General features: G+C 42.2%; 1 protein-coding gene across 11 annotated transcripts in view; it reads left to right on the forward strand.

The window, feature by feature from the left end:
- Positions 1-14407, forward strand: part of COL13A1 (collagen type XIII alpha 1 chain) — a 184874-nt gene that overhangs the window by 141908 nt on the left and 28559 nt on the right. For 9 of the 11 annotated variants that reach the window (XM_053304228.1, XM_053304224.1, XM_053304226.1 and 6 more), the window contains 3 exons: positions 8622-8657; positions 13177-13230; positions 14144-14197. In XM_053304228.1, coding sequence (XP_053160203.1) covers positions 8622-8657; positions 13177-13230; positions 14144-14197 — 144 coding nt within the window. The remainder of the gene's footprint in view (positions 1-8621; positions 8658-13176; positions 13231-14143; positions 14198-14407) is intronic. The other 2 variants (XM_053304230.1, XM_053304235.1) reach the window with 1 other exon arrangement.

Raw genomic sequence — 14407 nt, forward strand, 5'->3', positions numbered from 1 at the left:
GCAAAAAAGAAAGTAGAACAACTCACAGCTCACATCTTAGTGTACAGAAAAAGGGAATATTGCTCAAATAATGCAAAGATCTAGCATGATTCTTTCTCCAAAGAAATCTATCAACTTTTGCTGTGCCCCCTTTGTAGGTTGTAGCATTGTTAGTCAAGCAATTTATTTCATTCATATATATATATGGCATACCCGTTGCTAATCCCATGCGAGGCAGCTCTTGCAAGAGTTTGCGGGCGCGCTGCCAGCAGGGGAAGAGGAAAGCAGCGGCACCGGACAAGCGGGTAGGTGGTTGGGGAGAAGGCGGTGCCTGGCTGGGCAGGCAAGCGCAGAGAAAACGGTGGTGACAGGCGGGTGTGTGTGTGGAGGGGGAGCAAACGATGGCAATGGAAGGCGGGAAAAGAAAACAGTGGCGGCCAGCGGGCGGGAGGGGGGAAGGTGGCAGCGGGCCAGGCAGATGGGTGGGTGGGAGAAAGTGGCAGCAGGGGAAGAACCAGAGGCGTAGATGCTCTGCACCCAGCCTGGCTAGTATGAATTAATTCACATGATCACTTCAGTCATTCCATTCAAACAGTGTTTGCCCTGGATTATAAATTTGCTCATGGCAAATGGGTCCTTTGTAGATTCCAGCACATGCCTAGATTGCCGTCGGCCATGCCATAATGCAGTCCACTCTTGGGAGATTTGTAGTGGTATGTCCACCCAGTTATCTGAACCTCATTTTTGCCATAAGCAAACTGCAAATCTAGGCCAAAAAGGAGACAAAGGCTACAAACTCACTTGCCATACAATTATGCAGAGCCCACAGCTGTGATTCTCTAGTGAATGTTGTCATGGACACTTAGTACAGGGATGTCCTTCTTTTTACAGTCATGGAGCCATATTAGTGGCAGAAATCCTCTGTGCTAAGTAGGATAGAAGATTGCAGCTGCCTTGCTTTCACTGTCACCTGTGCTGATGACCAACTGGTAGTAACAGAGCAATGGAAGGGGGATGGTAACTCAAGAAGATAAACATGGACTGGATGATCCAGGAAGGATTATGGCCAGCTGATAGACCACAAGGAAAATTCTCGTATCTTACTAGAACTATTAGCCTATTGCAGTAGTTTTCAGTGGCATTAAAAATACTGAGCATCAAAACAAAATAGATAGGAAATAACTGTTCTAGTTTAGAAAAATATTTGAACCTGCTTTAAAGAAGACAACTGACAAGCTACACCGCCTGGAAGCTGTCACTGCCGAAGCTCATCTTGTGCACCTGTCTGATTGAACTCCCCCCCACATCTGTTGTTGCTGGCCTTTGTTTCACTATCTGCATTTGGTACGTTTGGCTGACCAGTTGTATGTCTTTGTTTAACACAATTTCAACACTTAATTATGCTTTAAAAAAAAAAACCAAAAAAAAAAAACCACCATGATATGATTTCCACTTATAAACTGGTTTAACAAAAAAAGTATGCTAAAATGGCATTTTTTGCTAAATGGAATTTATAAGTGGAAATACAAAAATGAACCAAGCTTTTGAACTTCACATAGAAATGAGGGCTCTGTTGAGCTTGAACAGGACATGAGAAGGATATTCCAAACTTCAAAAGATTATAATGGATAATAAAGGTACATAGCATAACATTGCTCCTAACTGTTGAGGCTCTACACACGATCGGTGTGCAGAGACTTACTGGGCTCTGCGGGGAGAGCAGGCTTAGACGAGCAGGGAGCCATCCCTGGGCAGCCGGATCCGCCACCCACACGACTACCAGCTCCATCACAGAGCCAGTAGGGGCAGTGGGCATCGGGGGCCACCTGGCCCCTGGAAGTCCCTGGAAGTACCCCACACGAGTGCACGGGGTATTCTAGAGGGACCACCAACACTGGGAAGCTTGTTACCTCCCAGCCAGGGATCTTCTGGTGAGTTGCTGCATTGCAGAGCCACACCGCAGCGTCTCACAACCCAAACAACCAGGTTAACGGAGTGCTCGCTCCATTAACCTGGTTTAAGGGGAGGGGGAATTAGGCAGGCTAGCCACCGTGGAACCACCAGGCTCGCCCGCTGGTTCTCACGATCCACAAGAAGCAGGCTGGGCTCCCTTAGCCCAGTTTCTGTGGATACTGGGAATAGCTTCAGTATGTCTCCTAAGGACCAAAGTTGACATATGCTTACCTTCTTTTGTATGATGATTTTAGCCTGGTTTTTTCCCCCTGTCTGTTTGTTAGATTGATGCTAGAAATTTCTTTCAGACCCACTTCATGTTTTGTTTTTAGAGTGTTCTGATATTGTACACACTAACAATCTAATGTCTCATTTCCCCCTCTCATCTAATAATAGATCACAGGGTCACCAACAGGAGGGTGATGCTTAGGAATCCTCAGTTGCCTAGTGTTGTTTATTTGCTAAGAATGCTTCAGCCTGGAGGCAACCACTTCTGAAGCACAGTCTGTAGATGTGTCAAGGTGCCTCTGAGTCCCAGTTGCAGGGGAGTAACAGCAGGAGAGAGGGCATGCCCTCAACTCCTGCCTGTAGGCTTCCAGCGGCATCTGGTGGGCCACTGTGTGAAACAGGATGCTAGACTAGATGGGCTTCCTTGGGCCTGATCCAGCAGGGCTGCTCTTATGTTCTTAAGGTCACAATCTGGTTCTGTTTTGCTGGATGAATTTCTGTTGCTGTGGCGTGATGATATAGACAGGGTGCAGGTGCTTAGTGTGGTATAGCTGACCAGATGTTTGCTCAACCCTTACTCTTTGTGGCTTATAGCATCTGGCAGAAGCTAATTAACACTGCTTTAAAGAGAGGAGCAGTTCCAATCACCTTGAAGGAAATGGCTTTGAGACCACTGTCTAGGAAGGCTCCTTTGAATCTCTGTTATTGTAACAGCTACCAGCTACAGTAGATACAAATATTCCCTTCTAGGGCATGATCCTTGAGTGGATGGTTGCCATGCAACTCCAGTCAGTCTTGGGTAAAATTGATTAAATGGATCAATTTCAATCTAGCTTCAGGCCTAGTTTCAGCGCAGAAACTGCCTTGGTCACCCTGATGGTTGATCTTTGCCAGGAAAAAGATGGGGAATGAGACCCTACTAATACTAGTGGATCTTTTGGCAACTTTCGGTATGACAAGCCACGGTATCCTTCTTGTAGGCATTCAGAGTTGAGGGATTCCAGTGGCCCCTTCTTGGGTGATCAGTTCCAGAAGATAGTGCTGTGAGACTACTGCTTGGTTCCATGACACTTCTAGGAACATAGGAAGTTGCCATATACTGAGTCAGACCATTGGTCTGTCTAGCTCAGTATTGTCTTCACAGACTGGCAATGGCTTCTCCAGGATTGCAGGAAGGAATCTCTCTCAGCCCTATCTTGGAGAAGCCAGGGAGGGGACTTGGAACCTTCTGCTCATCCCGGAGCAGCTCCATCCCCTGTGGGGAATATCTTACAGTGCTCACACATCAAATCTCCCATTCATATGTAACCAGGGCAGACCCTGCTTAGCTAAGGGGACAAGTCATGCTTGCTACCACAAGACCTCATTTTCCATGAAACTGCTTGAGTGGTATCATTTGGAGATCTGGGGTAAAGTGCCATCAGTTTACTGATGATACACACCTCTATTTCTCCTTTTCATTGGATTCAGATGATACAATGAAGATACTGAATAAGTGTCAGAGAACAATAATGGACTCGATGAGGTAGAATAAACTGAAGTTCAATCCAGATAAGATGATGGTTTTACTGTAGGTAGTTCATCTGCATAGGAAGCTAATATTCATCTTGTTCTGGATGGAGTTGGACAAGGTTCTGCTTCCCCTAAAGCGGCCTGCTTAACATAGGACCCCCAGCTGTTTTTGGACTACAACTCTCATAATCCCCAGTCACAGTGGCCAATAGCCAGGGAATATGGGAGTTGTAGGCCAACATCTGCAGGTGGGCCAAAGTTGAGTAGCCCTGTCCGAATGGATCAAGTTTCTAGGCTTGGTACTGAGAGATCCTGCATTCTCACTGGATGCCCAAACAGCATCTGTGACTTGCAGTGCCTTTCACTGTCCTTCATGTCCCTCATAGACGGAGATAGCCTGGCCACAGTTGTCCATGTCCTGTCAGTAAACTCACAGTTGGACTACTGCAATGCATGTACATGGGGCTGTCTTGGAAAATTCAGTTAGTACAAAATGCAGCTGCTAGGTTACTAACTGCATTTTTAGGTTACTAAAAATTATGTTTTATTTATGGTAATTTTAATCTGTTCATTTGGTTTGTAAACCGCCCTGAGATTTTATATAAGGCGGTATATATAAATATGACAAATAAATAACTGGGATTGGCTACATGGAGCGTATCTCCCCAGTCCTTAAACAGCTACACTGGCTACCAGTCTATGTCCAACCACAATTCAAAGTGCTGGTTTTACCACCTATACAGCCCTAAACTACTGGCAACTTCCACACAAGCCTATCCAAACCCCTTTCCATCTGATGACCTCCTCTGGGTTGAAATTAGACAAATGATAACCAGGAAGAGCACCTTCTTGTTCATTAAGCCTTGAATATGGCAGACTCTCCCCAGAGAATCTTTCCTGGCACCAACTTGGTTCTGTTAGCACCAGGCAAAGACTTCTCCCTCTCCCCTGGCATGCCACCATTTTTTTATAATGGAGAACTTTATTGATTTTATGACTGCTACTCCTGTGATCTTTATTTTATATGGTGTTTTACTGCACCTTTCTATTCTACACTGCCTACTGCCCTGCACAGACAAAAGCAAGTATTTAAAAATTGCATAATTAATTTTACAGAATTCATGAACTTAGATTTTAGCCAATTTCATGGAGGATGGGTCTACTGATAGCAATTAGCCATGGTGGCTATGTTCAGAGGCAGTTTATCTTCTGCGGGTATCCTGTAGTGTGCCTGTGGGCTTCCCAGAGGCATCTGATGGGCCACTGTTGGTAACAGGATGCTGGACTGGATAGGCTTTGGGCCTGATCCAGCAAGGCTGTTCTTGTGTTCTAATGAACTCTACAAACCTGCCTAGATTTAAGCAGTGTTTGTCCTTCTTTGTATTTTACCCCCTTTTTAAGCTTGTCGAACAACATCAATCTCCAGTGGTCACTTTTTAATTAAAATTTCAGCTAATCAGTTACTTCAGTAAAATATATAATTTCATATACTTCAGGTCTTTTCTAGTTAAGAAGAACATCACAGACTGACCATTTTACAAATATTTATGCTCATTCACAATGACAATCCTAATTGAATCTCTCTGAGATTCAATCTGGAAATCTGCATGTGTAAACAGGCTTATACACATATTTTACTTGCTGGCAGAAGCCAGCAATATAGGCAGAAGCTGGATCCATATTCAGATGCACACCTGAGTGAGGAAGCAGTCTGTTTGCACTGCATTGCTTTGATTGTGAATAGAGTTCAGATTCCAAAGCACATCCCATCCACATTCTAATACAAATGGTTAATACATTGTTTGCATGTTGGTGGAGTTCAGTTGGAGTGAATATTTGAGTGACATGAAAGAAACTTACTCGGAACTGTGTTAAAGGGCACACATCCTCATGTTGCATGTACCTCTGGTTTATATAAAGGAAGAAAAATTCTATTTGTTATGTTTAGATTTCCTCATTCGTGGTGACAGGAGAGAATTACACAGAGGGACACAGAAGTCCCTTTGCAATAAATGTCCACACAATCCATTTTAAAATAGATGTTTGTGGTTTTATTAACAGAGATGTCCTCACTATCGTTATTCTTAACACTTCTGGGGCACTTTCTCTCAATGCAGTAATCATTCTCCGATGATATATTTATACAAGGCCTGATAATTCTTACTTTGACCCAGTATTTCTACATTTCTGAAACCACTTTGCACCAAAGATGCAATTCCTCTATGGCCCTTGTTTTCAGACCTAGTATCAGGTCCGTTTCAATTCTCCTAGCAACCATTGATGCTTGGCCACTTAACTGTAGTCTCTCTAGTAACTAAGAACTACATAATACAAAGTTATTGAGCTACACAGTGATCCACAATTGTTAAAAGAGGACTTATTGAAAACATGATTTTAAAATTCTGAACATCCTATATGCAAACCAATCCCTAAGCAAAAAGAAATTAAGGCTTTTTTCTTGTTGGGATACTATGCTCCCATATTATATAAAAACCTGTGACTGTGGTTTTCCATTTCAAGCCCCATTAATTTCAATAGTTTTGCCTATGAAACACTTTAGGAACAGGTTGTAAATAGGACTTCAAATATTTGCGTAATTAATTTGTGATTATCACCAAGGGTATCACAGAAAGTTCATTAGGAAAGAAATTCTAATTCTGCTTCACAATTAGTAACATAAACCTCAGTGAGTTCAATAAAGGATAAAGTGTAATATCACACATCCAGTGTGGAAACATATCAGAATGATGCATCAGAATGTGCAGGATTTTCATTCATTGAACTGATTGGATGAAAGTGATTTAGTTTGTGGTACATGTGGTATCTTTAAATTTTCCATGATAGTAAAGGAGATCCAGGTTTTGAAATACTGAATCCTAATCCCATCATGCCTATGTACTCAATTGCTAATTACCAAGATACCGTTTTGCCCCATGTAACTAACCTATACATGTATGGCATCTTCATAACCTTTGTGCTTGAACATTGCTTCAAGTATCTTAACATTCAATTATCTTAACCGCCCTGAGCCATTTTGGAAGGGCAGTATATAAAAAACCAACAAATAAATAAATAATAATTAATAAAAGCACCTCAATGCATTTTCCCAGAAGATTGTGACTGTTTTTGTTCAACCTCTGGTTTCATCAGTTACTCCAGGTTAAACTGAAGTCAAACATGGGATTTCTGTTTCACATCTGATTTCAGTTTGGATTGTCAACTTCTGAATAAGCATGTTCATAGACTTTTAGAAGACAGGCTAAATCTAACAGAACCCCAGGTAGAGCCCATAGTAGAGTTAATCTGTGGTAGAGATAACAGCGAAGAAGTCTTACTTCTCTGGCACCATTGTGTTCATGCAATGCTGTGCAGTGAAACTTTGCCAAGTAGTTGCCTTTTACATTCTGGCCAGTGAGAAGATAGCAGAACCCTCAGATGTAACCAGTTTGCAAAGTATTTTGCAGATAAAATCATCTGCATCTTCTTTGACTTGGATGCCATAATTTATTTCAGAACTGGTTCCAATTGTCACTAGGACTTCACCTAGTCAGCCTTTGAAGGATACTTTTCAGTTTATGTACTTGAGGATGTGGGCAAGATGCTTGGAATGGCAAGAACTACCAAATGCACCCATGACCCATGACAATCTTGGCTTATTGAATCTGTTAGGATGGGACTGGGAGTCTAGGTCTCCAATGTTATATGCCTGAAGGAAGGTGAAATCCTAGTGATCCTTAAGGGAGCCATGGTTAAATTCCTTCTCAAGAAACCATCACCTGACTCAGCCAACCTATACAACTGATGCCTTGTTATTCAGATCCATTCAATGTGGTCTGGCCCATATTTTGGGGTCTTGAACATCCTGGTTGATGACTTGCACCAGGAGATGGACAGAAGGCATGTTAACCTGTTGATTCTCCTGGACCTTTCAGTAGTTTTTGATACCATTAATCATAAAGGGCTGTTTTTCTGAAATGGAATTGGGGGGAATATAGAAAGATGGGATATAAATAAATAAATGGTGGCACCAAATGCATAACTGGTGCAGCCATGTAAGGGCTACACAGCTGAGGACTGTGATTTGTGCAATTGTGGTGGCTCATAAAGGGGCTGCTATAATCACACAAGTTGCAGCAGGCCATGTGCCTACCCTATATTTCTAGTACCATTCATGCATGTAGCAGTTTCATGTGATCCTGGCTGAGGTGCAAGCCCACCAGTGGCCCTGCAACTCATTCAAGCCTTCAAGCCTCCAGCTATATGCAGCCTTAAGCTCATTCATTCCATGTTTTCAATAAGACAGACATGAGTAACTTTTGCTGGATAGCTCCCCAAGACTTTAAAGGTGTTCAAAGTTGGGCATCCCCTTTTTGAACCACCTCCTGCCACTTTATTCAACCCCTGAAAAATGGATTCTACTGCTCCCTCACTTGATCCATCTTTCCATAGGAAAAGTTGCTGGATTGGATTTGGTTTTTCAGAGCCTGCAATAATTTTGGGATTCAAAGCAACTGTATCACTTCCAAATCTATGTTCAAAAATACATTACTTATGAGAAGTCACTCCCATTGCTTCCCAGTGCACTTTTGAAATCACAGATCCTCCACTCTGTTGTAGCAATCACAGCCTCCACTATATTGGAGGAGAAAGCAAGAATGTTCTGCAAATTATGGGAAGTGTTGTTTTTTGTTCTGCTACAGTATGTTGGCATGCTGCATTCTCACAGGCATCCTAAAGCAACCAGACCATGTTATGTCTAATATCTGTTTTTTGTTGATTTCCTTGTAAGTGCCATCACCTGTCCTTGAGATCCAAGTTTTGTTGTTTTATTGTGAACATATGTTTGTCCTGAGTCACTGCTTCACTCACCACTCCCCTCCCCTCCTTTCCCCCTCTCACCCCCATTCCTTCTTGCCTTTTGTTTTGTTAACCCTTCCCTGTCTGTCCAGGGTGCTTCAGGTTTAGACGGCAGGCCTGGCCCACCGGTGAGTTCCATTTCTCCATTACCCTACATTCCTATCCCCTAATACTGTGATTCGTCTTCTTTGTCCTGCCACAACCTTATCTGTATTATTGTCTTTCCAAAAAGGTAGGGTAGGAACAGTGAGATACTACATTTTGATGGCAAAACACCACAGAGTTGTGACTCAGATCATTTATAAATTCAAATGGGATCAAGGGCATAGCACTAAAGAGAATCTCTTTTTAAAAACTTGTACTATTTTGACAATTGTGATAAATTAAACCTTTGCAAATACCCATTATTATTGTTGTGTACTACTGTTCTCATATTGTGAACTGTCCACTGTCTTCTTTCCTCATGAAAGACTTGCTTAAAGTACCTCTTCATGTTTGTTCTCAGCCATAGCAATGCTTTGTGTTTGGTTTAAATGAGCAAAAGGCTCTAGTGCATTTTAATGCCAGGAACAAATAAGCAATATATTGCAACCAGTTTCTGTTATGAATCTCATTATAACCTGGGATGCTTTTCACACACACACACACACACACACACACACACACACACACACACACCTGGAAATAAGACCTACCACCATTTTGTGAACAATGTTATGTCACATGTTAAACTAGGCTCTCATGATCTTCTCAGCTTCACCCATACCTCAATAGGCAGTAATTCTGAGTTTCATTCAGTTAATCCCAAGAGGAGCTAGGAAGAAGGCTGGTGACTTTAACCATCACTTCCACATCCAGCCTCCTGGGTTTATTCCTGTTTCTGCCACTGAAATCTACTCAATATATGACAGTTCAGACAATTATTTTCAGATAACTCCTGATACATTTACTCACATTTGTGTAGTAAATAAGAAAGTGAAGGGTGTTCACTTCCTGCCAATAGCACCTAGCAAAAAATATAGGACTGTTGACTCACCTTTCTTTGACCCTGGAGTAATATCAGAGTTCTTATTTCTGGGATGTAGAGATCTGTGAAGTAGAAAGAATGCATGAGAAGCTATGGATGAAGTGTGACTAAAATACCCTGGCATTCCTTGCCTATGTTTACAAGGATTGCTCTCTCAAAAATAATACTATCAATCCCTGAATTCTGTTGATCAAGTCCTCATTCTAAAACAAGAAATAACGTTAATCCATTCTGCCAAGCATTTCAGAATTCCTAGATGAAAGACTGACAATTATTATTTCCACTAGTTTTTAATATATCATGCAGTTCCTATAACTTTGATTTATGTGAAATCACAATGAAATCTCAGCTTCCAAGTTATTGTAGCAAGCTGTATGGGTTTTGTTTTCTTCTTGAAAAAACGTAGATTTGTTCATTTGTACTTGGATTTTTAGGGCCTTACCTGGGGTGGTGGGGTAATGAATTTGGTGGTATTACTGAGCACATTCCTAAATAGGTAAGGAAGTTATTTTTCTTCCTCATGTTCTTGGATAAACTAAAAACATTCTTAGTGAATTACTTATCTAGCCCAAATGTGAAGATTTCTCATTTTTGCAAGTCTTAGTTCCATTTAAGTTAAGAGTTAATAGTGTCCTGCACTGCTGGTCTGGATGAGGCCTATAGAGAGACTGGGGGCATCTAGGGACGAAGAAGTAGGAGCAGCATGGAAGTACAGGTGGCCTTTGTCATTCGTAGTCCCGACACCCACGGTTTCATGTATCCACAGTTGGGTCACAGGGACCCAGTTTCTGTTGTTTAAAAAAATGGGCAAAATTCACCTATCCTTGGTTCCTGGGTGGCCAGAAATGATTTCTGTTGTCATTTCCAGCCACCATTTTGCAGCATAGAGCCATTTTGTGACTCTTAAGAAAAATTCCCAATTATTTTTGAAAAAAATCACAAAAATTTGGAGGATTTGCAGGTTGGGGGGGGGATTCTGGAGAGCTGGGGGCCTGGAGAGCAAGGGACTATGCTTTATTCCCTTCTGCTTTTTTGGACCTTTTTTAAGCTCAAGGAACCTAACCCCCCAATTCCCATTGACTCAAGGTTTCATTATTCATGATTTCCATATTCGTGCCTATAGGAGAGAACTGAACCCCCGCGAATAACGAGGGCCACCTGTAGTTGGAAGCAGCAAGCAATGGATTGCAAGTAATGAGGCAAAAACTCAGCAACATAATTTGCAGGACCAGGAAAGCTTTCCTGGAGCATAAACATTTCTCTTAAAAAGAGCCAGACTCTTAAATACTGGAGCAAGTCTGATGGCTATGTAAGCTCTACACATCAACTGGAAGGATCTTAAAAGGATAGTGTCCTGTCTAGAAGGCTCACATTCTGATGCTTCTGAGCATCCATTAGGAATGTTTTCTGCCATTTTAGGTAGGGCTTTTAGGTAGGGCAAGGAGTTTTGCGTAGCTGGTGTACTAAATAGGCTCAGGTTGCAGGCCTTAGACATCCAGATGATTGATGTTAGAGGAAGAGTTGGTCAGTGACACTGTCATCTTCCTCAAGGAGCCTGAGGATTGTTCTCCCTTGGATTGCCCACTGAACCAGCTTGGGAAATTTGAGACTTCTAAGGCAGTCAACTCCACCCCAAGTTCTCTGTCTGAGATTTTTGAAGGCTGAGATGTAGAGTGCAAGCACTCATGATTAAGGCTTTTTAGTACTCAGGTGATCAGTAGCTATTGATCAGTGCCCTTGTATGTTAAAATTAGTGAGACCATTCAAACGATCATATGGGGCTGATTTGGTGGGGGCCACAGCTGACAGGCCCTCTGTACCTCAAAGGCCGAGGGACATTTGTCCCCCTCCCCTGTTCAATTATAGCTATGCCCCTGAGTGACACAATCCAAGGAAAGCTCTACCACTTAATTCTTCCAATTGTATAAACTAGCCTAAGTGTTATATCTAGGGATGTGCAGAACTTCAGTTCGAATAGAACCGAGCCAGTTCAAAAAGGGGTGCCAGACTGAGTTTGAACCAAACTGGCCCCAGTTCGAAAGGAACCAGTTCGGAACTGGTTTGGCAGTTTGAGGGGTATGCTTGTAAAGAAGAATTCAGTGAGGATTCCCCTTTACAAGCAAATGGGGGAACCCTAACTTAAAAATACTTCTAATGGGATCCAGGGCGGGTAGCGAGAGGGCACCTTACCGGTGGCAGCGGCGGCAGCTCCTCTAAACTCTGGACTGGATCTGGCACTCCAGTGTGGCCCAGTTCCGGCCTCCATACATGCAGTTCCGGTTCCATGCATGCGCAGAACCTGGGCCATGCTGGAGCACCAGACCTGGTCCAGAGTTTAGAGGAGCTTCCACCACCAACAGTAAGATGTGTTATCACCACCCGCCCCCCCCCCCACCCGCCACTATTAGAAGTATTTTAAAGGCAGCAACACACACACCCTTGCTTGTAAAGGGGAATCCTTACTGGATTCCCCTTTACAAGCTACCAGACAAATAGCAAAGGAAAAATGTAAAATAAATATAAATGAGTTCTGAGGCTCCAAATAGCATGGGGAGGAGGAAGATAAGAGGAAAATAATTAGCAGGCTGAAGAGCTCAGAACAGAGACTGTTGCAGCATCACCATCTTGGCTTCTTCCTCCCCTTTACAAGCATACCCCTTGAACTGAATCGAGCATATTCTGAACCGGTTTGGCCCAGTTCGACCCTTGGGGGCCAGTTCAACTCAAATCGGCTTGCATACTGGCAGTCCAGTATGAATTAGGTTTGAATTCGAACTGAACCACTGGAATCAGTTCCGTGCACACCCCTAGATATATCATGTATTGTTGAATTAGCCAGCATAGTGAAGTCTAAACTGCTGCTGGTATGATGTGCATATAAAAGGGAAGATGCTTCTGGGTGAAAAACAGGGCACCCTCACTGAATTTCTCCTTTCTCCACTAATGGTTTAGTACAGGCTTCCCCAACCTGCGGCCCTCCAGATGTTGCCGAACTACAATTCCCATCACCCCCAGCTACAACTTATTGTGGCTGGGATGATGGGAATTGTAGTTCGGCAACATCTGGAGGGCTGCAGGTTGGGGAAGCCTGGATTGGTATATCAATGGCAGCTGCAAAAACGAAAATGAACAAATCCTTCCCATGTTTTCTGCTGTGTACTGTACTGTGTACTGTACTATGTACTATATCTTCATTAATGCCTGTGGCATGGCAACCTGCATGATGAGCTGCCTATATAAAAAGTGATGCAAACTTAACTTACCCCACCCTATCCCACTCCTTTTAAAATACTCAAAATATTGCCACGCATTGCCTTAGTTCTGCTACAGCATTTAGCTTTGTTGATAATGGAAATTCAAGGCAAAAATGTATATCATAAAATGCACCTAAAAGTGTTTTTGACATTACTGTCATACTAACTTCAACTTCTTGGACAAAGTCCCACTTTGAATATATAATCCATTATCTGCATCAACTCTAAAAGCTGTAGTATTCTATGTGAATACTTTGCCAACTAAAATTTCCTTCTCAGCTCTTCTTTTCTTCATGAAGACCCATGTTTTTGACTGCTTTGAATGAAGATGTAGTTTTATGGTCTCATTTCTCCCTAAAATTGCAGGGTATTCCAGGACCAATTGGAATTCCAGGACCAGCAGGACCAAAAGGAGAGAGGGTGAGCAGTATTTGACAAAGCAAGCTGTTGATTGATTGATTGATTAAATGCTGTCAAGTCAGTGTCGACTCTTAGCAACCACATAGATAGATTCTCTCCAGGATGATTTGTCTTCAACTTGGCCTTTAAAGTCTCTCAGTGGTGCATTCTTTACTGTCGTAATTGAGTCCATCCACCTTGCTGCTGGTCGTCATCTTCTTCTCTTTCCTTCAACTTGCCCCAGCATTATGAACTTCTCAAGGGAACTGGGTTTTCACATATTGTGTCTGAAGTATGATAGTTTGACTCTGGTCATTTGTACCTCAAGTGAAAAAGCAAGCCGTAGCCTATATAAAATTACTAATGCATTTAAAATGCAGCTCTAGTGAGAGTCAAAGTTCCTTTTGCGGAGTTTCCTTCTTCCCAATTCATATTTCTTCCACTTTAGCACTGGGGGGGTGGTGGGTCATTCTCTCTCTCACACACACACACACACTCACACCAGCTATTTAGGATGGGGGAAACAGCATTTGCTTAACATAATATGTAGTTTGGCCCTAACAAAAAGAGGCAAAGAGAGAGGCCATGTTATTTTTAGATGTAATTTTTTATTTTAATTTATTTTTATGGAATGATATTTATGATTATCAGATACCTGTTCAGAGATGCCCAGAATAAGAAGTGCTCAATTGACACCATTTTGTTGCTAAGCTGTCAGCTAGCAAAACACAGCTTTTGAGAGTCTTTACTTGGATTGGTAGAAATCTGCTTTCTCTTCCCATGTTGGCTTAGGTTATGTGAAATGGAAAATGTACTTTTGTTGCATTAGCAACAAACTGATATTATAAAGGATACAAAGTTGGTGTATCTCTCCTATGCCTGTAATACTCTTCCAAAATTGGGAAATATTTCTCCCTTCCTAATTTCATTTTAGGGCAGTAAAGGAGATCCTGGAACTGCAGGACCAATAGGACCAGCAGGGCTTCATGTAAGTACAGAGGATTTTCAGTTTCCCCCTACTTTTCATGAAACTTCCATTGAGCCATTTATGCTTCTGCTTCAACAGATTTTTTTACCAATGGAAAACATATATCAAGGAAATGCTCATATTGACTCCATCCCAATATGATTGAATTAGAACTATAGTTACCTTACTACTAGTATGGTAAAAGAGCCAGAATATTCAATTTGGATATGA

Source organism: Hemicordylus capensis, chromosome 3 (genome assembly GCF_027244095.1).
Source record: "Hemicordylus capensis ecotype Gifberg chromosome 3, rHemCap1.1.pri, whole genome shotgun sequence".
Classification (NCBI taxonomy): Eukaryota; Metazoa; Chordata; class Lepidosauria; order Squamata; family Cordylidae; genus Hemicordylus; species Hemicordylus capensis.